The sequence below is a fragment of the Neolamprologus brichardi genome, unplaced genomic scaffold, assembly GCF_056152115.1.
Source record: "Neolamprologus brichardi isolate AB-2024 unplaced genomic scaffold, ASM5615211v1 NODE_ptg000080l+_length_49393_cov_1, whole genome shotgun sequence".
In the NCBI taxonomy this organism is placed as follows: Eukaryota; Metazoa; Chordata; class Actinopteri; order Cichliformes; family Cichlidae; genus Neolamprologus; species Neolamprologus brichardi.
This window is the reverse complement of record NW_028270062.1, coordinates 1-27187: the sequence shown is the minus strand read 5'-3', so window position 1 is coordinate 27187 and position 27187 is coordinate 1. Positions and strand designations below refer to the sequence as shown.

General features: G+C 41.7%; 1 protein-coding gene across 1 annotated transcript in view; it reads left to right on the top strand.

Moving 5' to 3' along the window:
* LOC148095497 (membrane-associated guanylate kinase, WW and PDZ domain-containing protein 1-like) overlaps nucleotides 1-27120 on the top strand; it is a gene marked incomplete at its 5' end in the record, with an annotated part of 49026 nt that extends 21906 nt beyond the window's left edge. Inside the window, 25 exons of the mRNA XM_087837058.1 lie at nucleotides 408-452; nucleotides 884-928; nucleotides 1957-2001; nucleotides 2407-2451; nucleotides 2773-2817; nucleotides 3024-3068; nucleotides 3513-3557; nucleotides 4382-4426; nucleotides 5581-5625; nucleotides 5965-6009; nucleotides 6331-6375; nucleotides 6582-6626; nucleotides 7026-7070; nucleotides 7486-7530; nucleotides 7768-7812; nucleotides 8294-8338; nucleotides 10367-10613; nucleotides 14567-14658; nucleotides 15411-15603; nucleotides 17150-17527; nucleotides 19178-19381; nucleotides 21906-21999; nucleotides 22098-22182; nucleotides 23037-23180; nucleotides 25238-27120. Of these exons, the coding sequence (XP_087693184.1) occupies nucleotides 408-452; nucleotides 884-928; nucleotides 1957-2001; nucleotides 2407-2451; nucleotides 2773-2817; nucleotides 3024-3068; nucleotides 3513-3557; nucleotides 4382-4426; nucleotides 5581-5625; nucleotides 5965-6009; nucleotides 6331-6375; nucleotides 6582-6626; nucleotides 7026-7070; nucleotides 7486-7530; nucleotides 7768-7812; nucleotides 8294-8338; nucleotides 10367-10613; nucleotides 14567-14658; nucleotides 15411-15603; nucleotides 17150-17527; nucleotides 19178-19381; nucleotides 21906-21999; nucleotides 22098-22182; nucleotides 23037-23180; nucleotides 25238-25426 (2346 nt within the window). The remainder of the gene's footprint in view (nucleotides 1-407; nucleotides 453-883; nucleotides 929-1956; nucleotides 2002-2406; nucleotides 2452-2772; nucleotides 2818-3023; nucleotides 3069-3512; nucleotides 3558-4381; nucleotides 4427-5580; nucleotides 5626-5964; nucleotides 6010-6330; nucleotides 6376-6581; nucleotides 6627-7025; nucleotides 7071-7485; nucleotides 7531-7767; nucleotides 7813-8293; nucleotides 8339-10366; nucleotides 10614-14566; nucleotides 14659-15410; nucleotides 15604-17149; nucleotides 17528-19177; nucleotides 19382-21905; nucleotides 22000-22097; nucleotides 22183-23036; nucleotides 23181-25237) is intronic.
* Nucleotides 27121-27187: the final 67 nt, after the last annotated feature.

Sequence of the window (27187 nt, the reverse complement as noted above, 5' to 3'; positions counted from 1 at the left end):
GAGGGGGGCAGAAATGGCCTAGCAAAGACTCCAATCTAGCCCACTGGAAGGGAAAATGTGAATGAAACTTTTAATTGTATTTTCATAAGTTTTACAGCTTAAAGACTTTCACCATTGCCATTCTCACTACACCAAAGCAGTTACGTAAGACATAAACCGTTAAATGTTAGTAAAAAAAAAAAAGAGGAGCTTTTCTATCTACTACTAATTTCTTTCTTTTTTAAATATATATCTATAACCAACTTTTAGAAAAATCTATGAATAACCAAAACTTTGTTTTATAAATACAGGACAGTCTGGGCAGTGAGCTACCAGAATGTTTTCAGTAATTTTACTTGGTGGCACTATTCAAAGGACCCTGTAGACTGTGTCTGACAGACCATGTATTTGCCAATTTTGTTTTGCAGGATGATTCTGAGGTGGAATCTTCATACACAGATAACAGTAGGAGGGTATGTGATATTGTTTAGTTGGTGGGAAGGTTTTTAGAAATGAGGTGTTATGATATTATTGGTGTTGGTTTGATAATCCTTAGCTGATAAAAGAGATGGCGGATAAGCTGCCAGTGATAATTATAGCATTACGTAATGTTTAACATTAACATTGTGTTTAGGCGTACGAGGCTATTTATGTGTGACAAATCAAATCATGACTCTTATGTCACTACATAATGCAGTGCATAAAGACACGAGTCTGCAGGTGACAGAGCAGTACAGAGCTAAACTTTAAAATTCCTTTTGGGTGCCGTACCTTCAGGCTAGATGAGATGGGAACCATCCATCGTTTTATCAGCGTACAGTTCAAAAGTCTTTATTTCAGGTATTACCAGAAAGACCCTGTAGAGAGTGTCTAACAAAATGTGTTTGCCAATTTCATTTTGCAGGATGATTTTGAGCTGGATCCTCCATACGGAGTTAACACTAGGAGGGTATGTGATGTTTTTTTAAGATGGGGAGAAGGTTTGACTGAGCTAAACTGGTAAAACTTAAAATTCCTTTTGGGTGCTGTACCTTCGGGCTAAATAAGAGAGAAACCATCCATCTTGTTATCAGCACACAGTTCAAAAGCTTACAATCATTATGGAGTGCATTAGTGCAGGAGTAATCCCCACGTCTTTCAAAGCACCAGTAATGCTGAAGAACAAAAACATATTTCAGAATTTCAGAGCAACACATGAGACAATCTTGATGATGCCCCCCCCCCCCCCCCTTTTTTTTTTTTTTTTTTTTTTTAGAAAGCCCTTGCTTATTTCAGCAAAATAATGCACAGCATTCCTCACATATTATATGAGCAGGACTCTCTTTTTAAAGAGTCCAGGTGCTGACCTGCTTGCAGCATTGTGAGAAGGAGTCTGTAAACTGAGCATGTTTTTGTTTTTTTTGTTTTTTTTGGGGGGGGGGGGGGTGTTTTGCTGGATGATTTTGAGCTGGATCAGCCTTACAGAAAATACACTAGTAGGGTATGTGATCATGTTTAGAACGGGTTTAGGCTGTGGTGGGTTTATGATGGTTCTGGTGTCCTTAGCAAATAGTAAAGGTTATGGATAAACTGTCAGTAGTGCTGGTGTTATTGCATGATACATTTCAGCTCTACGAGGCTGCTTAGGTGTGACACAACATGCTTTGGACCTTCTGAATGCTGGGTCCTTCTTGCTGAATATGAAATGAACCATTGATCTCATTATCAGTGCGCTGTTGAAAAGCCAGCACTCATGATGGTGCTATTACATGCAGTATGGTTGATCCACACATCTGTGAGAGCAGATTCAATGATACATTATATATGCAAGTTTTGGAGCAACCATCCCGATCATGACTTTTAAAGAAAGCCTCTTGTTATTAAAGCAAGTTGATAGCACGCTACACTCTGTAAATGTTACATAACCATGGCTCTGTCATCAGAGACCAGGAGCTAAACTGACCAGGATAATGTGTGTTTGCCAATTTTGCTTCGCAGGATGAATTTGAGCCGGATCCTCGATATAGAGAGAACATTAGGAGGGTATGTGATGCTGTTTACATGCCGTGAAGATTTTAAGGATTAAGCTCCCAATGATAACTGTGTTAATGCATAATGTTTTTACTGTATTTACTCTTTGGTTGTGTGATGATGTTGGCAGCTTGGCATGACACAGCTAATCTTTGAATTTTGGGGGGGATATTGCATCCTTTAGGTTCAATAACAGAGAGGAACATTTATCTCACTACAAGCACATAATGTAACAGTCAGTGTTCATGATTGTATTGTACACAAAAATTATGATTTTCTTGTGAAGCGACCAATGCCAAACCCAGATAATGTGCTTTAAAAGACAGCCTTGCTTATTTCAGCAAGTTATTGCCAAACCACATTGTGCATGTATTTTGGAGCTTTTTTGTATTCATGTTTTAAAAAAATGTTTTTCAGGATAATTTTGCAATGGCTCCTCCAAACAGAGATTATAGAAGAAGGGTACGTGATGTCATTTAAAGTTTTTGAGAGTGAGGTGTAATCATGCTGGTGCTGGGCAGATGATAGAGATGGTATTCTTATAATGTTAATACAAAGTGATCATATTTTAATTCATTCAGGCTTAAATTGTCTCACACAGAAAGATATTATGTGTGACTCAACAAACTACTTATGACTGTTAATGCTGTGCTACATAAATGTACATATTACATGAGCATGGAGCCATAGCATGGAGCTCGGGTGCTACAATTGCCTTGTTGCAGTTTAGAAGTGTCATTCAGGCATTATTAGACTGGACATGTTTGCCAATTTCTTTTGCAGGATGATTTTGAGGTGGCATCTTCATACGCAGATAGCACTAGGAGGGTATGTGTTATTGTTTAGATGGGGTGACGGTTTTAGGAATGAGCCGTGATTGGTGGTGGTTCTATAATTCTTAGCTCATAAGAGAGGTGATGGATAAGGTGCCTGGGAGAGCAGTGTAAATGCTCCATGATGTAATGCCTTTATTAATAGAGGGATTCTGCAGACTGTATGTAAGTGAAAATGTGTTTGCTAATATTGTTTTGCAGGATGATTTTGAGCCGGGTCCTCCATACAGAGATAACACTCGGAGGGTATGTGATATTATTCAGAGGTGGTGGAAGTATGAATGACAATGGTTATGGTGTTCTTATAACAGATGAAAGCAATGAATAAGCTGCCAGTGATAATCATGTTCATCCATACTGGTTTTACTAACTGTCTGGTTGTCAGAAAAAGTAAATATGACTGTTAATTCTGTAGTACACAAAGGCGGTTAACCAAAGTCAAGCTGGCTGTTAGCTTAGTAGGACAATGGTAAACTTTGAAGTTTGAATGTTTTTCAAGGTTAATTAAGAGAGGAACTATCAATCTCATTAAAAACAAATCGTTTTAAAAAGCTGTTTCTGTGACAGCATTGGATTACAATATAATATGTATAAGTTTTAGAGCAATCCACATCATTCCTTTTAAAGGAGGGACTTGCTTATTTCAGCAAGACGATGTCAAACCACATTCTGCACATTCTTATTTTTCAGGATAATTTTGCGATGGCTCCTCCATACAGAGATAACAGAATAAGGGTACGTGATGTCATTTAGACAAATTGAAACTTTTCGGGAATGACCTCGTGTGCGTAGATGGTACGGTGTGGTCCTCTTATAAAGATAATAGAGGGGATGGGCATGGTGTCAAAGATCATGGGTTTAATGGATGAGGTTTCAATAGAATATTTTAATGCAAGATGCTGTTTATGTGAGGCCCTGCATTCTAGTTATTGCTGTTAATTTAGTAGTACATAAGGACAGTGAACCCAATTTAGGCCTGCTGCTGATTTTTCAGAACAGCACTAAGACTCCCTTTGGTTGCTGTAACTTCAGGCTAAATGAAACGGAAACCTTCCATCTTGTTATCGGCATACAGTTCAAGTTATCATTCATGATGGTATTGCAATGTATAAGTGTATATCTGTGACGGCCCCACCAATGCTGAATAACATATCTAGGTTTTAGAGGAACATATCCCACCATCATGATGATGCCCATTAAATGCTAAACCAAATTCTGCACATATTACAAGATCAAGAGGCCTTAAATAAAGAGTCCAGGAGCTAAACTTTGCCTGCTTGAACTTTGTCTGACAAAACATGGCTGCCAATTTGTTTTTGCAGGATGGTTTTGATATGGATTCTTCTCACAGATAATATTCAAGGCGGGTTTAAGAAAGTCTTAAATTATTTCAGCAAGACAATGCTGAAATAACAAAGGACACAAGCATGACTCTATATCAAAAATGCCAAGTGCTAAACTGGGCTGGTTCCAGTGCAGATCTTTCTTTCTGATATTATTAGAAGGACCCTGTAGACTGTGTCTAACAGACCATGTCTTTGCCAATTTTTGTTTTGCAGAATGATTTCGATGTGGAATCTTCATACACAGATAACAGTAGGAGGGTATGTGATATTCTTCAGATGGGGTGAAGGTTTTAGCAATGAGTTATTGGGATATTGATGGTGGTTTCATAATCCTGAGCTGACAAAAGACACAATGGAAAAAGGTGCCAATGATCATTTTAGCATTACATAATGTTTAATCTCCTAGGACCTGGCGTCCACATATGTGGACATCACATTTTGGGATGTCTAGACCAGCGGTCCCCAACCTTTTTTGCACCACGGACCGGTTTATGCCCGACAATATTTTCATGGACCGGCCTTTAAGGTTTTGCGGATAAATACAACAAAATAAAACTAGTACCGGTACCGAAAAAAAGAAAATTTATTCATAACACACGTGAAAAGACCCAGGAAAACCGAGTAAACGATAACAAAATAATGCTGAAAACCGATAAAAACCCTGAAAACTATACATTTCACACCTAAGCCTCAACTCTCGCGGCCCGGTACCGGTCCGAGGCCCGGGGGTTGAGGACCGCTGGTCTAGACCAAAATACTTAATTTTACCTCTACAAGGGCCTGATATGCACTTACAAGGACATTATACTGCCACTGTTCTATTGAAATTTAAAACCAATGTCCTCATATGTGGATCTAATTTTTCTCAGAAATAAAAATTAGGTAAAAAAAAAAAATCTGGTAATTCTTTGTTTTTACATTCATCAGGTCCCAATTATCCCCGAATAGCAAAGAAAAAATTTAAATGCATGCCATGAAAGACTTCGGGTCTTAGGAGGTTAACATTGCCTTTAGTGTATGAGGCTATTTATGTGTCACACCTCAAAGAAATTATGGCTCCTTATGTTACAGTGCATAAAGACAGTGAGCATGAGTCATTCCTGCTGCTGACAGAGTTAAACTTTAACATTCCTGTTTGAGGCCGATACCATCATGTTAAAAAGGAAGGAGCCATTTAGAGTTCAAATGCTAGCTTCTCAGTTGTGGCAATGCATGCCATCATTGAGATGATGCTTTTTAATGGAAGACCTTGCTTATTTTAGCAAGATGTTAGCAAACTACAATCTGCCTATGTTACACAATCATGAATACATTGCAAAAAGGCTAGTTGCTAAACTAAAATAGAACCCTCCTCTTGATAATATAAAAGGGTCCTATATTCTAAACATGTGTTTGCTAATTTTGCTTCGCAGGATGATTTTGAGCCGGATCCTCGATATAGAGAGAACATTAGGAGGGTATGTGATGCTGTTTACATGGCGTGAAGATTTTTGGACTAAGCTGCCAATGATAAATGTGTTAATGCATTATGTTCTTACTTTATTTACTGGTTACTTGTGTGATGTTGTCTGTGTGCGATAGTCAGGCCTGATGCCAGCTTAGCATGACACAGCTAATCTTTGAATTTTGGGGAGATATTGCATCCTTCAGGCTCAATAACAGAGAGGAACATTTATCTCACTACAAGCACATAATGACAGTCTTGCTTATTTCAGCAAGTTATTGCCAAACCACATTCTGCACGTATTTCAGGAGCTTTTTTTGTATTAATTTTTTATATTATTATTATTTTCCAGGATAATTTTGCAATGGCTCCTCCAAACAGAGATTATAGAAGAAGGGTACGTGATGTCATTTAAAGTTTTTGAGAGTGAGGTGTAATCATACTGGTGCTGGGCAAATGATAGAGATGGTATTCTTATAATGTTAATACAAAGTGATCATATTTTAATGCATTCAGGCTTAAATTGTCTCACACAGAAAGATATTATGTGTGACTCAACAAACTACTTATGACTGTTAATGCTGTGCTACATAAATGTACATATTACATGAGCATGGAGCCATAGCATGGAGCTCGGGTGCTACACTGGCCTTGTTGCAGTTTAGAAGTGTCATTCAGGCATTATCAGACTGGACATGTTTGCCAATTTCTTTTGCAGGATGATTTTGAGGTGGCATCTTCATACGCAGATAGCACTAGGAGGGTATGTGTTATTGTTTAGATGGGGTGACGGTTTTAGGAATGAGCCGTGATTGGTGGTGGTTCTATAATTCTTAGCTCATAAGAGAGGTGATGGATAAGGTGCCTGGGAGAGCAGTGTAAATGCTCCATGATGTAATGCCTTTATTAATAGAGGGATTTTGCAGACTGTATGTAACTGAAAATGTGTTTGCTAATATTGTTTTGCAGGATGATTTTGAGCCAGGTCCTCGATATAGAGAGAACATTAGGAGGGTATGTGATGCTGTTTACATGACGTGAAGATTTTAGGATTAAGCTCCCAATGATAACTGTGTTAATGCATAATGTTTTTACTGTATTTACTCTTTGGTTTTGTGATGATGTTGGCAGCTTAGCATGACACAGCTAATCTTTGAATTTTTGGGGGGATATTGCATCCTTTAGGTTCAATAACAGAGAGGAACATTTATCTCACTACAAGCACACAATTTAAAAATAAGTGTTCATGATTGTATTGTACACAATAATGCATTTTTTTTTTTTTTTGGAAGCAACCAATGCTACTACCCAGATAGCTTATTTCAGCAAGTTATTGCCAAACCACATTCTGCATGTATTTCAGGAGCTTCTTTGGTATTCATTTGTATTCATTTAAAAATATATATTTTTCAGGATAATTTTGCGATGGCTCCTCCATACAGAGATAACAGAAAAAGGGTACGTGATGTCATTTAGATACATTGAAACTTTTTGCGAATAACCTCGTGTACGTAGATGGTGCTCATAAAAACAATAGAGGGAATGGGCATGGTGCCAAAGATCATGGGTTTAATGCATGAAGTTTCAATAGAATATTTTAATGCAAGATGTTATTTATGTGAGGCCCTGCAATATAGTTATTGCTCTTAATTTAGTAGTACATATGGACAGATATAGTGTATATCTGTGACAGCACTACTAATACTGAATGACATATGTAGATTTTAGCGTCCCACCTTACATAATATTTAGCATAATATTTAACATTGCGTTTTATGATGCCCTTCAAATGCTAAACCAAATTCTGCACATATTACAAGATCAAGAGGTTTCAATAAAGAGTCAAGGAGCTAAACTTTGTTTTGTTTTGCAGGATGATTTTGATGTGGAATCTTCATACACAGATAACAGTAGGAGGGTATGTGATATTGTTCAGATGGGGTGAAGGCTTTAGAAATAAGTTGTGATATTGGTGTTGGTTTGATAAGCCTAGGCTGATAAATGACACAATGAAAAAGGTGCCAATGATCATTTTAGCATTACATAATGTTTAATATTGCGTTTAGTGTATGAGGCTAAAATGCTCGAAGTTTAGAACTTTGATTATTAAAGCACTTTGTAGACTCAATCTGTGATTGCCAATTTTGTTTTGCAGGATGATTTTGAGATGGATCCTCGGTACAGAGCTTATGGAAGGAGGGTATGTGATCTTTGTTTAGAGAAGGTGAAGGTTTTGGGAATGACCGGTTTGGATAACGGTGATGGGTTGATAACAGTGATTGAATTCTTACAGCAGATAATAGAGCTGATGAACAACTTCCCACTGATAAATGTGAAAAATCATAATGTTTTTAACATGTTTGGATATCTGAGGCTGATTGGGTGCTGCAGAAAAACTATTGGTGCCATAGCAGGACAGAGCTAAAATGTTCAATTTGTTTTAGATGCCTTGTCCTTAAGGCTTAATAAGATAGGGACCATCATTCAAGTTATAAGTGTGCTGTTTTAAAAGCCAGAATTTGCCCTTATATCGGGGTAGAGTATAATATAAACAGATTGTCGACCCAAGAAGCTGCTATCCATCTGATGTCTTGTTGAGACAATGCCTAAACCACTTTCTGCACATATTTCAGGAGCTTTTTGCAATTTTCATTTTTTTTTATCATTATTTTTTTTTCCAGGATGATTTTGCGATGGCTCCTCCATACAACGATTACTCTAGAAGGGTATGTGATATAATTTAGATACAGTACAGAATTTTGGTGGGAGATTGATGTCATGTATGGTGGTGCCAATTAGGTAATGGTGATGGTGTTCTTGAAAGCGTAACAGAGGTGATGGAAAAGTTGCCAGTGCCAAAACATCAAGTCACTATTAGCTGTGTCTGAGTGAAAGTACAGTAGTACAGTAATAGTATAGTATAATATAGAATAGTTTTGCAGGATGATTTTCCACTGGCTTCTACATATAGAGACCACCCTATGTGATTTCAGTTAGCTAGGGAAGAAAATAGTTGGGATGTGTGATGATATTAATGCTGGGTATATGATTATAATGGGATTTCTATAGCAGATAATCGAGGTGATGGGTATGCTTTTTAAATGCATGTTATGTTAAGAAGTTGTATGTGTGCTAAACCAGTGATGCGTCACGTTAAGCAGGACTGAGCTGAGTCTTGGGAAGCAGCGAGGATTTGCTTTCATTGCCCCACCTACCAATGCCTCTCGCTTCCCATCTTCTGTCTCTTTAATAAGTTATTGGAGCAGCACAAACTCATGTATTAAACTACTCGCAGGCCACCGAGGAACCACGCAATGACTGCAGAAGGTCAAAATCTAATAGATTCATCAAGTATAGGAGATTTGTTTTCATTTAAGAGGGGGATCGCATTTGGACTTTCTGTGCATCAAACAACAAGAACAAAATACAGATTGGTTGGCCTGGGGTTTTTTTTTTTTGTTTGTTTGTTTTTTTTGAGCATCAGTCCTCAGGTCTGACTTTAGCATCAACACGACCCGCATTTCTGATTAAGTATATGACTCTATTGATTTTTCTTTTTTTTAAAGTACACCACAAAACCCAGCGAGGTTCTTTGCAGCACCAGCAGAGTAAGCATTCCAGCTGGAGCCACAGCCCCGACTTAATATTTGCTAAAGCATCAAGCTTATTTTATGTCTAACAAGGATGATGAATATAAACATGAATTGCAGAGGTGTAGGAGAGTGATTCAGCGAGTAATGAGTGTGAAGACATGACTGCACTTTGAAGGCCAAACACTTTGATATTTGAGAACAGACGAGCCACTTGCCTCCACCCTTTCCTGGTATATTTTTGTCCTCGCCGTCCAAAGTAATGTGCAGTCACGTGACGTGAAGAGACTGAACTGCTGTCATTTTCGCTTACCGTCTTAAATATCGGCCTTTCTTTCCCGAGCTCTGCCCCGTAACCCTTTCACGTCTCTGGCTTCTTCGCAGCAGTGGAGATTTTGCAGACCAATGGTGACGATGTGGTGCTTGCAAAGGAGAGATGCTGTGACAAGGATGACAAACGGGATCTTTACCGATACTCGCAGCGCACTTGTGCCTGAGCTCGGGATTGTGAGGTTTACTCAGCTTGAATCCTCGAACAGATGCTTAAGTGCGCACGTTATTGAGGGGCGAGTGGCAATTTATAAGCAGTTTTACATTTCTACCTTCACCAGTAAAGTCCTCTCTTCTTTTTAAACCCCTGGAGTGCTTTATTCATTGTGACTATCCCTCCATATACAGCAGGGAATGCAGCTCCTTGTTAATACATTCCACTCTGTTAAACAAAAGGAATAGGCAATGTACTCTTGTAAGTTCCACAGTGTTTTCTCCCATAGCTGAATGACTTAATCATGAGAAACCATTGAGGTCCTCTTTTTTTTTTTTTCTCTCCTTCTTTGTTAGCTTTAAAAGAATTCTCTGCATAAAACAGCTTGATTATTCTTTGTGTTAAATAAGGGAGCAACATGACAATGGTTGACATTATACTCTTAGAGTGTGTTTCCTTTCACCCCAAGGAGAAGCCATGTTTAATCTTTTTGAACTCTAAATCAGAATTGCTCTGTATTCACGTCTCCGCTGTCCCTGTTCCTCCTCTCACAAACCACAACCCAGATTCATATTTTCTATTCCGCTGTTGACGATGTCAGTCATTTTTGAGTTCAGCTTCCATGCTCCTGTGCAGAAGATTTGAAACAGTCAAATGATATTGATCTGCTTCTCCAACAGCAGTTGTCAAGAAAGGACAGCCAGAACAGCTCCCAGCATAGTGTTTCCAGCCACCGGAGCGCGCACACAGACTCGCCTGTGCACTCTTCCCTGGCACCCGCTCTCAGTGAGAGCAACGCGCCCCCACCTCCCTCACAGCCTTTGCCGGGACTCCCAATCCAGGACTCCCCAGGAGACGGGACCATCCAGAGAAAACCGGACCCCTTTAAGATTTGGGCCCAGTCCAGGAGCATGTATGAAAGTAGGCGTAAGTATATTCATTTCTGGTGGCGGTTGGATGAGGGCAGCATGGGGTATTGGCTCGGTGCAGACCCTTGGTGTCTTGGTGGTACTGCTCATTTTGGGGAACGTTTTGTGCTTGTAAGTAAGCTGGGTCAGATATTTATATTTATTGATCTATGTTTTACTAAAGACTGGCTTGCACTCAAATGCCTCACTACACATAGAGTGATTAACAAATATATTATACCGCCTGTGATAAAACAATAAAACATAAATATTGTAGGAGTCTGTCAAATAAATTTGTTTGTTGTTGTTATTTATTAGGCAAATGACAAATTGAATTCATATTCTTATACCCAAATTTGAGCTGGCACACTGGACTTCACAGAGAAGTCAGAAATGATATATACATTTTTTTTAAAAGTCTGATCTTCTGTTCAGGGATGCAAATTAATGACCATAATTGAGCTTTGCTATTTTTTTCAGCTTTTTTTTAATGTAAAATATTGAATTTAAAGCACTTGGCATTAACCTCCTGAGACCCGAACTCTTCCACAGCATGCATTTTTAATTTCTCTTTGATATTTGGGCTGATTGGGACCTGATGAATGTAAAAACAAAGAATTACCAGATTTTTTTTTATACCTAATTTTTGTTTCTAAGTAAAATGAGATCCACATATGAGGATATTCGTTTAAAATTTCGATAGAGCAGTAGCAGTATAATGTCCTCGTAAGTGGATATCAGGCCCTTGTAGAGCAAAATTGAGTATTTTGGTCTAAATAACCCAAAATGTGATGTCCACATATGTGGATGCCAGGTCCTAGGAGGTTAAATATATGGTTTAGATCAGGGGTGTCAAACTCCAGGCCTCGAGGGCCTGTGTCCTGCAGGTTTTAGACCTGTCCTTGATCCAACGCAAATAATTTAAATGGCTAAATTACCTCCTCAACATGTCTTGAAGTTCTCCCGAGGCCTGGTAATGAACTAATCATTTGATTCAGGTGTGCTGACCCAGGGCGAGATCTAAAACCTGCAAGACACCGGTCCTTGAGGCCTGGAGTTCTCCACTGCTGGTTTAGATAAAAGAGCTTGTGTATGGTGGTGGATTTACCATTACAGCAAAATAAATAAAACTTCCAAAATCTTTATTTATATTCATCAGTACTGTTAATTTAGGGCATAAACCTTACATTGGGAGGACATTGTCGAATGTAAAATAAATTCACCTACATATTTTCACATGTACTCCGTCACTGCCTTGAAGGAAAACTGCAGATAGATGTCAGTGATGGTAGATGAGGAGCCTAGCTAATAAAGAAAGCCGTTTACATTTGTTTGTATATAGGCTGTCTTGTAAAATTACTAGAATCTAGCTTTATGGCTACAGGTACATGTATTTTTTTTTTCTGGCATAGCCATGGCAAGCATCTTCTTGGTTTTTTTTCCCAAGCTAAGCTAATTGGCTTTTCTTTTACATTTAGCATTCAGCTATCAAAGTGGTGTCAATCTTTGAAATTGAGACTCCACAAGAAACTGAATAGTAATAGTATTTCCCAAAAGAGCTAGCATGCTACGTTGTTACTTTGTTACTAGCTGTAGACATATAGGCCTCCAGTGTGTTGTTGATTGTGTCCTTTTAAAATTACTAGTTGCCGCTTTCACCCAGTGCCAGACAACAGCACCACTGACACACTTTTATTTTAGACTTCCCTTAAGAGGCACATGGTGTATAATTAGTACAAGAGTGGAGTAGATGTTGGCAGATTGTAAATCTCCCCACCCCCCGCCTTGGCAAAGCAAGGGGATTGCACTAATTAAAAAGAATAACCATCATATTCATTGTCAAGTTTAAAAAAGAGAGAGAGAGAGAGAGAGAGAGAGAGAAAAGAATAAATAGCAGAAAGAGAGAAATCTGCAAAGGCTTTTTATTCTTTCATTTATTTATTTTTTTAAAGATCTAATCCGTTTTCCAGGCGCACTTGTTGAGGATTTTCATTATTTAGATGGCTATGAAGAAGAATTAAAAATGACGGGCTGAGTGTAGGCAGTGGTTCAGACACCTGTTGGAAAGCTGCCATGATTAGTTGAGAGTCAATAGTATTTGATTTTGTAATAAATAAATGAATAACAATAATAGAAATGGAGTGAAAGAATCCACAACCAAGGGCGGGAGGGATGTTGTCTACATACCCGCCCTCATATGATGACATCCCAATTGGGGATTTCTAAATTGCCCAGCCAGTTTGATCTGGTAAAAAGTTAGAAAAGCAAAAACAAAGAATAATAATAGGACAGTTGATCAAAACATTTGAAGGGGATGTAAAGAGAAATATAAGAGAAAGCTGAGCATTCTGAGGTATAGCGTCACAAGGAGAAACACCTTGAACAGCACGGGAGGAACAGCAGGTGTAAAACCTCCACTTCCTCACGCTTCATTGAGCTCTCTCCATAGGGCTCAGGCCTTGAATTGGGCAGAGACATTTTTCCACGCAGCATTCACTATAATGAAAAACTCTGTCGAGATCAAGGTCTTTAAACTTACCGTGCAGGGAGTGATTTCCATTTGCAGGAAGAAAACGTCCCAAAATCTCGCACAGCATTAGCCTGCTGTAAAAGCGGAGGAAGCTTGCTCGTGCTTTTGTTGGGCTTCATTATGATTATTTTGGGGTTTTTTTAAAAAATATTATCTCCTTTTTTGTAACATCATCACTCACAGCTTTGAATAGGGCCGTCTATCTTGGGAAAATATTGATCCGTTCATGCCCAGTTGCCTCACAGTGGGGATCACTTATGGGTCTATTAATGGGCAGGAGCAGCGTGTGCAGTTGACCTTCCTGAGTGCGGGTGCAGATTGCGACAGTTAGCCTTTGACTCTTTCCTCCTCCGGTTCCTCCACAGTAACCCTGTGATAGATTGGAAGAGATAGCTGCGCTCCGTGGGGATTTTAAGTGTTGACTGAAGGAGCAGATTGGAAGCACACTGCTTATGCTTTCTGCCACCCCACCCTCTCTTAGTGGTTTTAGCGGCCTTGGCAGCAGCAGCTTCAGCTGGAGCAAAAAAGGAAATCTCCCTGAGAGATGTTTGTCTGCACACATAGCACATCTGCGCCCATGGAAATGCATGCACACGTACTCATATGGGGATTCAAAGCCGCGTATTTAAAGCAAAGAAGCTCCTATGTACAATGGGATAAGGCCACACGCATGCAAATCATCTCCTCCTGTCCTCTGGGCTCTGAGCTCGCTTCAGTCTCCCCTGCTACATTAACCATGAGCTGTCACTCGCTGCGGTGCGATGCCTCTTTTGTATCGCGACACCTTTCGAGTTACTAGCGTACGCACACGGTTGCCTCGTGGCTACGAGTGTGCTGTGACTAGCCATACTCAGGGTGGGGGGTCAGGTGGAAGGTGCACTCCAGCATAGCCAAATGATGCATCGCGTGTCACACATCACCTCACAAGAGAAACACTGTAGCCCATTTGAACATCTCTAAGGTTGTCTCAAAAAGCTGCGAGAAAGTGAAACTATGCTCTGAAACGATCAGAAGGGAATTATAGTCTGATCGTTTCTAATTATGGGAACAATGGACACCGATATCTTTTTTTCTCAGCCTGTCTTTTCAGTTTGTTTCAGCTCTAAAATTATACTCTTGGCCCAAAATAGATCCTTTTTATCTGTTGATGGCTCGTTTTTTTGTTTTGTTTTGTTTGTTTTTACTGTCTTTGTGCAGCGTGCTACCACAGTGACAAAGCTTTGAGCACAAATGATGACAGTATTTACATGCTGACATAAATAAACATATCTGATTGTCTCAGAACAGCAGGTGTATCCATTATGATCCCACTGTGGTTGGCTTATTGTGTACCTTGGGGTATTAAATGAAATGTCTGAAGGCATCACGGTGCAGGAATAGAGATCCCACAAGGCCGACTGTGCTTGTGCATAAGTGTTTATGGCAGCTTGTCGATTTCACAGTTCCAGACTTCCAGGAGCAGGACATTTTCCTGTGGAGGAAGGACACGGGGTTCGGCTTCAGGATCCTCGGAGGCAACGAGCCAGGAGAGCCTGTGAGTCTCTCTCCCTCAATCTTTTTCAATCTCACGGCTGAAATCTCTCCAGTTTGCGTTTCAATTTCCTCACTTTTCACCGTACATCTCCAAAGAAATGGATAAACTGACAAGATTGTGTAGCTTGAATGATGAAAAGGATGCTATATTCCCAGCACTAGTGGGAGCAGCAGCTATAGGATTTTCTTTCGACAGTCTCAACACAACAGTTCTTATCTTCCCCTTGTGTGCGTTTCCATGCTTGTGTATTGGAATTCAGCAATTTCATATCTGTGATTGCTTCTCTCTGATCTGACCAATGTAGCCTTAACCAGTCAGGGAAGAAAAAAAAACCCCTGCACACACACCATTTCTTTTTTTCTTTTCCTTTAAAGAGTCAAAGTTGTTTGTTCTTGTTTACACTAGCCTGCACTGCGCCCCCTTCCTGCTTTTCTTGAAGGGGGGAAAAAAATAATGATTTACTTTAGAGCTTGGCTTGGGTTACTACTGTTACAGGCTTGAGAGAATAATAAAGATTTAATGCTGAAGTTTAAATTGTAGCTGTGCAGCATGCCAAGTTTATGGCCGCTGAGAAAATCGACACATTTTTATATGTCATGCACTTTAATGTCATACTTTTTCTTTTTAGAATACCGCTTGATCGCTTTCCATGCATTTATTTCGCAACGGTGCGGCGTAACGTATAGCCGCGCAGTCTTTGTCGACGCGTGCTTTCGAATGCACGGCAACCTCATTCGTCTGGTGCGTTTCAGATCTACATTGGCCACATAGTCAAGTACGGGGCTGCAGATGAAGATGGACGCCTGCGATCCGGTGATGAGCTGATATGCGTGGATGGAACGGCGGTGGTGGGAAAGTCGCACCAACTGGTGGTCCAGCTGATGCAGCAGGCTGCCAAGCAGGGCCATGTCAACCTCACAGTGCGGCGCAAAACCACTTACGCTGGTAAGAAGCAAGCAGCTCGAGATGGAGGAGTAGTTTAAGCTTTTTAAAGACCTCCTAAGAGGTCCAAGAGAAGGTTTTTACTGAAGTCCAAGAATACACTCAGGTTATTGTGGCTCAGGACGTAGAGTAGGTCATTTACTCCAGTCCACATAGCAAAGTGTCTGTAAGATGCTGAAAGGAAAACTGATTCTGATACATCATCCACCAATATGTGGTTCTGTGAAAATACACAGATGGATAGAAAATAGCACCGTAAGAATGTGGCAGTCCATTTATTATTGAATTCTACTGATTTTACTTCAAATAACAGTGACAAATAATACTGCAGAACTTTTAAAGTGTACTGCAAAACACAACCAGGTATATCCGTCCACAGTGCAACCAATCAGAACATGTTTTATTAAGTCAGTTAATTTCATCCTATTATAAACAGTCAGGATCCAATTTCAAGTAGTTTCAAGTTAAGCTAGTAGCTTTGTTGACCAATAGTCCAAAAATGACCATCATTTGTTTCTCTATTTAGATTCCTTTATGCAGGATTCAGAATTAGCAGAACCATAATTTTTTGTTTTGTTTTATAAATTGCAAAAAGTATAAATATCTCTAACTGATCAGTTTGTTTACATATAGTGTATTCACTGATAACATGTCAGTGAATTTTAATGTGTATTGAATCAGTTTTGAGAGCAGTCTGAGATGGCTTCATTTATATTCGATTTTTGCAGCTTTGCTTACAGTAAAACATTGTTCAGTTTTAGAAATGCACTCCCTGCTTTACCAACAGCCACGTTTATGTCAGTCATACTTCCATCAGGAGCCCAGAGGCCTTCTTAATATATATCTAAGGTCAGCCTTTCGCCCTTCTAGAATTTAGTGTGGGTGTGGAAGTGGTCAGCCGCTACCACGAGCTAACGCCCACGCCCCACTGCTGACTTCACTCCGGTCAACATAGCTCTGCTCCTTTAAAAAAAAAAAAAAGGCCCATAAATATGATGGAGAGGGTGGCCAACCTTCGGCCCAATGACAGCAGCCAGACATTAGTGCATTGCTGCTCACTGTCTGCCTCAGAGCGTCGAGAATATGAGGCGCCTTCCTTGAGCAGCTGTACAGGAAATGAAATGTGGAATGAAATGTCCAGATAGAGCAGGCAGACCACGTCCTCGGTTCATCTTTTGTTGGAAACAGATGAGAGGAGAGATTGGTGAAGAGGCCTTCTTCCAAAGCTGTCCTTTTTTTTTAATCATAAGATAAACTAGGTGTGCTAGAGGAGCTAAATATCTGTTATTTGCCTCCTTTAATATTGTACTGCTCACGTAACGTTTAGGGATGTTCTCATATGTTTTTGTACAGCTTTGCTTTCATTACATTAGGTTCTCACTCTGTTTTGTACATGATTGTCTCCTGATGTCTCACCATTGGTTTCACTTCCCTTGTGATCTTTTACTGTTAATCTTCTATATCTGTGTTTTTCTTACCCTCCTGTTTGCACTTTGCACCTCATCTATGCATCTTTCTCACCATATCCTCCTCCTCCTGCCGTTTTTAGTTAAAGCAGAGGGAGACATGCCTCCATCGCCGGCGTCTTCGCACCACAGCAGCACCCAGGCGCCCAGTCTCACAGAAGATATTGGGAAGCGCACCCCACAGGGCAGCCAGAACTCCCTCAACACAGTGAGCTCCGGCAGCGGCTCCACCTCTGGCATCGGCAGCGGTGGAGGAGGCGGAGTGGGCGGCGGGGGCGGCGGCAGCGCCGTGGTCGCCGCTGCGGCCGCCACCACCTCCTCTCAGCCGCCCATCGCCACCCCCGCTGTCGTCTCGTCCGCTTTGCAGCCCTACGACGTAGAGATCCGCCGCGGCGAGAACGAAGGATTCGGTTTCGTCATCGTCTCGTCGGTGTCGAGGCCGGAAGCTGGCACCACCTTCGGTAAGCGCGAGCACCCGCAAACGCCACCACCAGCGCACAGTTGATGGCGGCACATGCTGTTTTTTCAAAAATCACTTCTACTCAGCAAAAACCCGAATCACACTTTGGCTTTTGCCTCATCACCGGGCCTTTTATCTTCTCGTCTGCACTACGGGAATCCTTTGAATCCTCTATAAAAACCACTGAACGCTAAATAGCCTGACAGCCAGTGCACAGTCTGGCTATTTACAGTCCCACCAGATCAATATCAACACTCTTCAAAGAAGTGGTTCTTCTTTCTCATTTTCATCTGAGCCTGTCAAACCAAGACACTGAAACCCTTTCTTTGCCTGCAGCTGCTGCTCACACTCACATAAGGCTTTCATAATTGATCACAAGTGAAGTAGGTCTTACATAAAGCCACTTGTATTATTCAGCTGAACTTAAATGGCTTGTGCGGAGCAGGTTGGCACTAAAATCCTAATAGCAGTTTAATGAGAATGAGCACTGCAAGAAAGATAAATAGGGGAAATGATCAACGTGAATGGGTTCTATTTATTTTCCAGCGTATGATTAGAGATATTCGCTTACTCAAACTTTATCTTCTTTTCTCTTCTTTTTTGTGAGGTTCTTTTTCATTGCTTAGCTGGTGAATGGTGTCGTTTTTCTCCGTTTGATATTGCACAGCAACGCAAGTAAATCAGATTCAGCGTTGCTTTTACAAACTCGTAGCACTGCATCTTTTCTACTCGTACTCCATGTACGTTTTTTTGCCAGCTGCTATGGCTTCCTACCTACACTAGAAGGACATTGCACCATGCTCTTCTCTCCCTGTGTGGGTGTACAGCACTGGAAAGGTCTGTGAACGCTTAGCTTTACAGATTGGCTTTTTTTCTTCTTCTTTTTTTAAAGTGAAGCTCCTTTTCACAGGCCAAAGCAGAAAGCATAGGCTAGTAGATGAGCTTTCATTTCAGTTAACGTGTAAAGGAAGATTTATCTCTCTGCTGCTCTTGATATTTCACAGTCCTAGATGGTTAGGTTTATTCAGGGGGACAGAAACGGGTTGGGATCAGATGAGTTTGTTGTGTATTAAAAGTGTGAATGCAGCGGGAAGGATGGAAGAATAATAATGAAAAGTAAGGAGGGGAGAGGGTGGCGAGAGTAATGAGTGATTGGGGGCGTCAGTCTGTAGTGACTGATGTCGGCCTGCAGAGTGAAACAAACAGAGAGACTTCAGGGTAGCTGGTGAGATGTCAGCTCTGATGTATGTTTGCAGAGTCTAACTTTCTGCAGTTGCAGGTGTTTGGGATGTAGATGAAACAGAGCTCTAACTTAACAAGAGTTTTTTAGATGTTGAGAATCGTTCGGAAAAACTATTTAGAGAAAATAGTAAAACAAATCCTCCTATTTCTTTGCAGTGCACATTTAAATTGACCCTTCTTTTCCAGTGCTTGCATATTATCCTCTTCTTCTTCTCAGTGACTTTTGCTTGGCTGACTGTTGGCTGCGGGTCAATTAACCTTAACCCTTCTTGGTCCTCTTCTTCTGCTCCTTCCCCACTTTTCCCTCCCGTTTCCCTCCTCTCACCAAACACAATCCCCCAACATTTACACGCGCAAACACACACTCAATCACGCATGCATTACACATCCACATCGATGCTGACCATAGCTGGAAATGCTTGTGTGGCCATGCCCCACAAAATAGGACGCATCATTGAGGGAAGCCCAGCAGACCGCTGCGGGAAGTTGAAAGTCGGCGACCGCATCCTGGCTGTGAATGGATGCTCGATCACCAACAAGTCCCACTCGGACATCGTCAACCTCATCAAGGAGGCTGGAAACACAGTTACACTACGCATCATTCCTGGAGATGGTGAGTAGAGAAAAGCGAATCCAAAACCAGGTCCGAATTTTTTTCCCCATATCAGCTATTATTAGATAGCCTGATTATGTTTGAGGAGACTTGTTCTCACTTTCCTGGGTTGTTGTTGTTGTTATTAAGTATTCCTTCAGCGTTATGTAAAGTCTGCACTTTCTTCAGTGGCTTTCAAAGTGACTATAACGCCTCCGCAGTGTTGACAGGAGTGATTCTTTGGGGATATTTGGGAGGTTGCTGGGTTTTTGGTTTTTTTTTTTGGTATTTTTTAGCTTTTGCATTCCTGCCTTTGGCGTGCCCGCATTTTTAAAACATGCAAGAGCCATTTAGGTTTTGGTGTGTATGTGTGCGTGAGTGGAGAGAGGGTGAGCGAGACAGGCACCGAGAGATGCTGAATTTCCTCTGTGCATGTGGGTGTGTCTCCTCTGTCAAAGTGGACTTAAGGAAAAGTTTGTGTGCATTGTATGTTGCGCTGTGCAGCTGAGAACTGTCTGTGCTTTGTGCTGACATATCACCCTGGCGTGCTTCACAAATGCTATTTAATTAAGCGTGTGTGCGTGTGTGCACATGGAAAGGCAATACTCCCCGACAACCTGCACACTGGTAGGAATAGGAGCTATTTGTCCGCCGCTCGTTGCTTTCCGCCTCGCTTCTTATGGATGGAGAGGCTTTTTTGTTTCTCCCTTCAGAGCAGTTGATGAGAACAGTGAGCCAAAATTGCTCTGCCAAGAAGACACAGATAAAGCAAGAGAGAAGGCGCTGGCGAGGAATAACTGGATATGCTTTTATGTGCATGTGTCAAACAACCAGACGCCGTCTGACACAGAGACAGAAAGAGTGTCGGACAGAGATGGTGGCTTGTGTTTCTAAACTTGTGCCTCTGAATGACTGTTCTGGCTGCCTCCGTTTACAAATGGCTGAGCATCGCCAATTTCTTTGTGGATCAGTCCAATCTTTAAGCTTTCTGATGGAAACAAGCGCCATAGCGAGAGCTTCCTCTAAAGGTGAAGTCTGATTCAGCTCAACTCTCCCACCGTGTGAGAGCACAGATGGAGTTTTGTAGTAGCTGATGCTCGGTACGCCTGCAGTGTCGAGGAAACGAGCATGGGAGTCTTCCTGCTGCTGCTCAGTAATACGTGTACAAGAAACTAATACCTTCATCAGAGCTGATGTCTCTGCAGCATAAATTTGGAGCGCAAACAAAGCCCTCATTCTTTCCACTGTGTGAGAAAAGAGAGCTAGACATGCTGTATGTGATATGATTTTTATTGTTAGCACATATTGTATTTTACGTGTAATCTGTAGCTGTTGTATCCTTTTACCCTCTGTAGTGCTCGTTTTCTTTACCTCCCTTGAATTGATTGTACCCGCTGTCCTTCCCAGCTCACGCCTTTCAGGGCTGGAGGGCAAATGTGTGGTCAAAGCCACAGACGAATTACAGAAACGCTTCAGTTCCTTTTCTGTGCACGTTTTATTTACTTATTTATTTAGTTAAGCGAGAAAGGGGAAAGCAGGCAGTAGGTCGCACGCAGAATAGAAGTAATATCCGGAGAGAAAGCAGTCGAGAGGCGACAAAAAAAGGAAGTGATTCATGCAAATCAGGCAGAGGGAAAGATGGTGATAGTGTTTTTACAGGAGTTAAACGTGAGACTGCAAAACTGGAAGAGTGGTCAAAGGTTTTCCTTGTGGTTCCCCTCTTTGCCGTCTCAAGCGAAGCTCACCTCACCCGCACTCCCGCTCGAGTGGTCGACACTGTAGATCTTGAGCAGCGGGCAAAGGAATGGTTGAGCCACCAGGCTCCAGGAGAGCGCCGGAGGGAAAGGAGATTAATAGGTGAGAAGGGAAGTGACCATGAGAAGAATGGCGAGTAGCAGACTGGGGAAGGGGAGGTGCAGAGTTGTAATCGAATGTAGGATGCCTGTAGATGGCCAAGAAGGATGAGGTCGTTAGATAAAACAAAGGTTTCTTTATGCAGCAGGTGTCGCGTGATGACCGCCTGTCTGGTGTTTTTCACTGATAACTGAAAATGAGTGGATCAGTGCAGAGATAAAAGACAGAGTAAGCACGAGCTCTAATGCCACTGGCGTAGATGTTCCCTACTTGACAATTCAGAGGCAGAAAGGATTAGTTTCAGTCCTAAATGTGATGTACAGCCTTTGGACGTTTACCAAATGATTGATGGCACAAACCGCAGTATTACCCAAGTGTCCGGGAACATGGCTAAGTGGTGAAAGAAGCCTGGAAACTGGTTTCGAGCCTCGTGGTGGACCCTCTAGTGCATTTGGGCACAAATGACACAAGGAAAACAATGTGAAATTTAATTATGTCGCCCAGGCTTTCAAGGAAACTGGAGAGGCTTCTGTTAGAGCATGTCTATACAAAATGACAGCATATTCAATTACAAGCCTTTCCCCCCCCTGTCTCCTCATTGGTTGAAAAACACAATCATTCTTGTTCTTTGTTTTTGTTTTGTGTGTTATCTCATGTGACAATATACTTGCTCTTCTTCCGCCCTCCGCAGAATCATCGAACGCATCTCTGTTGACGAATGCAGAGAAGATCGCCACTATAACCACTACCCACACCGCTCAGCAGCAGGCCGCACCGGAGGCCAGGTGAGGAGCACGGCAGAAAACAGACTTGCCTAATAATGAAATGTCTTTTCAAGCGACCCCTCGCTTAGGCCTCATATTTCACGCTTTTTCTATTTCAGGACCAACACTAAACCAAAACAGGAGTCATTTGCCCCGCAAGCCGCCCCTCCCCAGCCCCCCACGCAGCAACCCCCAAGCACTCAGGTGAGGAAGAGAGGCGCCGCAGTCTTAGCAGTTACATCAGTCATGCGGACACCCATCCATTTCATGTCTCCATCAAAACACGCCGATCCTCTACACTCCATCAACTTTTCTACCCACATCTAATCTACATTTGTCTCTTCATACATCCATTCAGCTGTTTCGCCATATCTAAACAGTCATTCATCCCCTCCCCTGTCCCTCCATCTATCAACTAATATACCCACTTACCTTTCCAAGGACAAACCAAGTGCATTTTTATTTATTTATCTCTTTACGCCGACCTTCTGGCGTTATCTGAGTGTGCATATTAAGGAAAGCCTGTTTGCTTTCAAAGTAGCCCCTCAGTCCACTCTGTTCACCGCTGAATTAATCTGCTGGTGTGGAGATGGCTTTCACAGATAGCATTGATCCTCCAGCAGAGGAGATTAGGAGGGCGTAAAGACAGGAGCTGCTGAGGCTGTCTGCCCGTCCTTGTGTGGTTCCCAGACCTCCTTCTCTCTCTTCGTCTGCGCCCTCTCTACTTTTTCAGGCCAGGGCCCACGGCATCAATAATTCAGCGTCCTTACACCTGAGCATATGCATGTCCACACACAGTCACACACACACACACGCACGCACACACGAAGGGGAAAAGCGTAGCACAAACTGTTAAGGTGAGACTTGCCTGAAGGTGGCAATTGTCCCTTGCTTCTGAAATAGGATCCCCCTTCAAAGGAGACACGCACACACAAGCGCGCACAAACGCAGACACACGCGCACACTTGAAACCTGAATCACAAAGGTGACTTTGATGCAAACATCTCCTTTCTCCTCTCCCTCCCTCTCCCTCCACACATGGCGTCTGTCTCCATCAGGATTCTGAGTTCTACTCCGTGGACCTGGAGCGAGACAACAAAGGCTTCGGCTTCAGCCTGCGAGGAGGCCGCGAGTACAACATGGACCTGTACGTGCTGAGGTTAGCCGAGGACGGAGCAGCTGTTCGCAACGGAAAGATGATGGTATGGACACACAAATGGGAAACACAGAAGCTCAGAGGTTGTTTTCTAGGGGTCTTGAAAGGGTCACGCCACCAAACACTGAAGTTTAGTTTGACCATCATAAGAACTAGTGCTGGAAAAACAGCACTTACCCAAGTAACACTGCAATCTCGTCGTCTGTGCTCATATTTAGACCACACAAATTTATGACAGACAGCCTTTTTTGCAGCCACATAACATGGAGCTGTTTTACAGGAAATGTTGGACAGCCTATTGAAATGTAACCACTGCTTGTACCCCTTTAATATTATACTTAATTATGGAAAACTGTGATGTAATTTGATCAATTTAAGGTTATATGCAGCTGTGTCAACAGGGATGCCAATATTCCCTCAGTAGCTAGAATACCTCCAAATAAGTTTTATTTTTTAACAGCCTACTTTCTTTGGAAACACCCAACAGATTGTCTGGAAATAACGGCGGACAGTTCCCTCGGTTGTTTTAGTTAATTTTCTGTAATATAGTCGTCTTGGCATTTGTCAGCATAGTTTGAAATCATCTGAAAAAAGCGTTCTAGTGGAATAATTGTAATGTTAATGAGAAATGGTCGGACTTCATTATTTTTGGTGGAGCTGTGCGAGACATTAGCTCTGCAATTTAGCTATGAAAAATTACGTCTCTTTCCGGGTTTTTTTTTCCTTAGTAATCCAGAGTGTTTTTAAAATGAATGTTTAATTTAACTATTTGTCAAATTTTCTCATCCCTTAATCCGTCAGCTTGCCTGAACGCTATAAAATTATCTTTGGACGGGGGTGCACATAACAGCATATCTGAAAAACGACTGCTGATTGTAACAGTTGTTATAAATACCAATTATAATTTTATAAATCCTTGCCTTCAGGTGCAGCACAAGCCAGTTGACTTTATTGATTAGCTGGGGGGGTTGATGGCAGCCTTGTAGACCTTACAGCCATCACAATAATATTATTTATCAGTATAATTGCTTTTGCATAATGTACCCCCAATTACTGCAAGCCATGCTTCACTGACTCGCAAACAGTCACCTCCGGGCTCGGCCATGCAGACGGTTCACTGATTGTAATATTAAGACACACAAACAGAATATGCACATTTTAATTTATGTTTCACGACAAGCTTGTAAAGTGGCATTCATACATGCCACAAAAGCTGTGATGAAACTGCAATATTTAACCTTTCCGTCTGATTAATTGTACATAAATAATAGCACTTTCCCCGGAGTGCTTGATGAAGTGTGAGGTGTTTTTTATTTATTCTCTCACTGTGCGTTTGCACGCAGGGAGCCTGTTGGCAGACACTGTTTGAATCTGAGATATAGTTTTTCATATATATTAATATGCTGCAGTTAGGGAGTGTGTGGGAGCGTGTGTGTGTGTGTGTGTGTGTGTGTGTGTGTGTGTGTGTGTGTGTGTGTGTGTGTGTGTGCGCGCGCGCACATTCGTTAGCACATTAGTATATGCATATATGGACCCGGCCGTTGGTGTTTGTGCACCTTGTTAGCAGAGATATTAATAGTCGCAGCTCTGTGAGGCAGGGAGAGGTGTCAGCGAGAGATCTGTATTCTGCCAGAGAAGTATTCCCTTAACGCAGTCAGCACTGACAGATAACCTGAGGAGTGGATTCAAAGAATCAGGAAGCAAAAATGTTTCTTCTAGTTCTCGTTTTTTTTTTTTTTCTGTCGTTCTCCCTCTCTGACTCTCCGTGTCACGGTTGCTGCTTTTTGATGCAGTTTGCCCTCCATATATACTCTTGTTTTCTTATTGTGCAGATTACCATTCAGCAGATTTGATAATTAACTCCTCCTCACCCCCTCCACCCTTCCCTTCGTGTCATTGTTTCCCTTTGAACCTTCTCTTTCTCCTTGTGTACCTTCTTCCCTCCTCTCACTTGTTTTCTTTTGCACCGCGTCTGGCTCTGCGGTCTCCTCTCCTTATTTGGGCTCCTGCTGTCTCTCACCTTTCCCTCTGATTCACCTCTTCTCTTTTCCATTTTCATCTGTCACTCTTGTCCCCCCCCCCCCCCGGTCTCCTTCCCACTAGGTCGGCGACGAAATCTTGGAGATCAACGGCGAGAGCACCAAGGGCATGAAGCACGCGCGAGCCATCGAGCTCATCAAGAATGGAGGCCGGCGAGTCCATCTGGTGCTCAAGAGGGGTGACGGCTCTGTGCCTGAATATGGTGGGTCAATCTACGAAAACATTCCCTTCTCGCCCATCTTCACACCCTGAGCCAGGGGACACTCAAGCGGATGGTGGTGGGTTGAAGGTGAAGGAACTAAATCGCTCCCCCTCCCCAAGGATCCTTCACCCCTCCCTGGAGCAAACCTACCAGGGATGGGAGAGGGGAGTCAGGGGGGTTGGGGGTGTTGCTCTGCGCTTTTGGTGTCTTTGTGGTGGCGGTCACTCCTGGGCTTTTTTGGGATTTCGTGGGAGAGCGGGGGGGTCGAGGCTGCTCCTGTGGGTGCTCTCACCCCCTCCTGCTGTCACCTGCTCTCAGTTTTGTCATGTCATCTCGCTGTCACTTTTCACCTTCTGGGCACTGAGCAAAAGCACTCTGCTGGGACTTTACAGGAAGGTGGTGGGTCTGATTTTCAGTGCTACATGGAAAAAAAAAAAGGAAACTGTTTACAGGGTTTGACCTGAGTAGTAAAGAAAAAGGAAAGAAAATCAATGTTTCTTGTGGGTGAGAAGTAATATGGATGTCTCTCATTTCTCATTACATGCTAATTTAGCATTAAAAGGAAGAGAAAACTTGATCCGTGGCATCCCGTGATAAAATGGGACCTTTCACAGCTTTGGATAGGATGTGACAAACATATTTATGATATTTATTGAAGGTGAATGTAAGCTACTGAACTCCTTTCTAAGTGAGAACTGTGTTGCGAAGAAAAAGACAGTCTAAGGCTTTTTTTTCCCCACTTTGCCATTTTCAGTAAATCTCACTGTACTGTGCTTGACATTACTCACTCATCCATGGACTTTTTTTTTGCACCCACTGTCAGTGTTATGGAAAAGCTGTGAAGATAGGGACTCCACCCATCCCCGTTTAAAAAGACGTTGATTCGTTCCAGTTATATTAACTTTTTATAGTGATGATTTTAAAAAAAAAAAGAGGCATTTTTACAAGTATTTTTGTTCAGTGTACAGAGCCATGAATCAAAGCCACATATTAATGGATAAAAGTTTATTGCTGCATGAACATGTCAAAAGTGTAAATTGTTTTTTGGTTTTTTTCCCCTTCTATTGTCTACTTTCCATAATATTTATGGAACATTTCTTTCTTTTCTGTTTTCCTTTTGTTTTTCTAATCGTATTGATTAGTTTTGATAGTCACAAGTCATTTTAAATGTTTTCTTTTTCATTTTGTTGCTTTTTTTTTTGAGTGGATACATTTGCCTGTTTTGAAAAGTTCATCAATGTAAAGTTTATTTGAGCTGAGAATGTGCTGTCAAAACCTGCACCGATGTGACATCATGTGAACTTGTATATTTTGGATCATTGTTTGTACTTTTGAAAAATCTTTATTTTTATTATTTTATTTTTTTTAGTTGGCACAACCTTTGACAGTCTCGCCAGTATTTCTTTTGATTTCTATCAGCACTGTAAAACTGCTTAATTTGCTGGTGTGTGTGCGCGTCTGTGTGTGTGTGTGTGTGTGCACCAGTCTCACTGTTTCATTTTTTTGATTTTCTGCTGCTTCTTCATTAACGTGTCTAGGCGTGTGAGTGCGCTTGTGTGTGGGTGGGTGTGGCAACTCTTATGTCCGATGTGTGTACGCTTGTTTCCGGGGGACTTTACTCTGTAACTGATGGTCTTCACTGGGTTTTTGGCAACTTCCTGGACTGTCTCTTTATTCTGAATGAGTCGATGATCAAATAAACACATTTTTTTTCATTAAGAATCAACACTGAATAATTCTCCTTTTCTTCCTTCTAGTTGGTTCCATATTTTTCTAAACTACTGTGCTCTTCCTTTTTTCTTTCCTTTCTG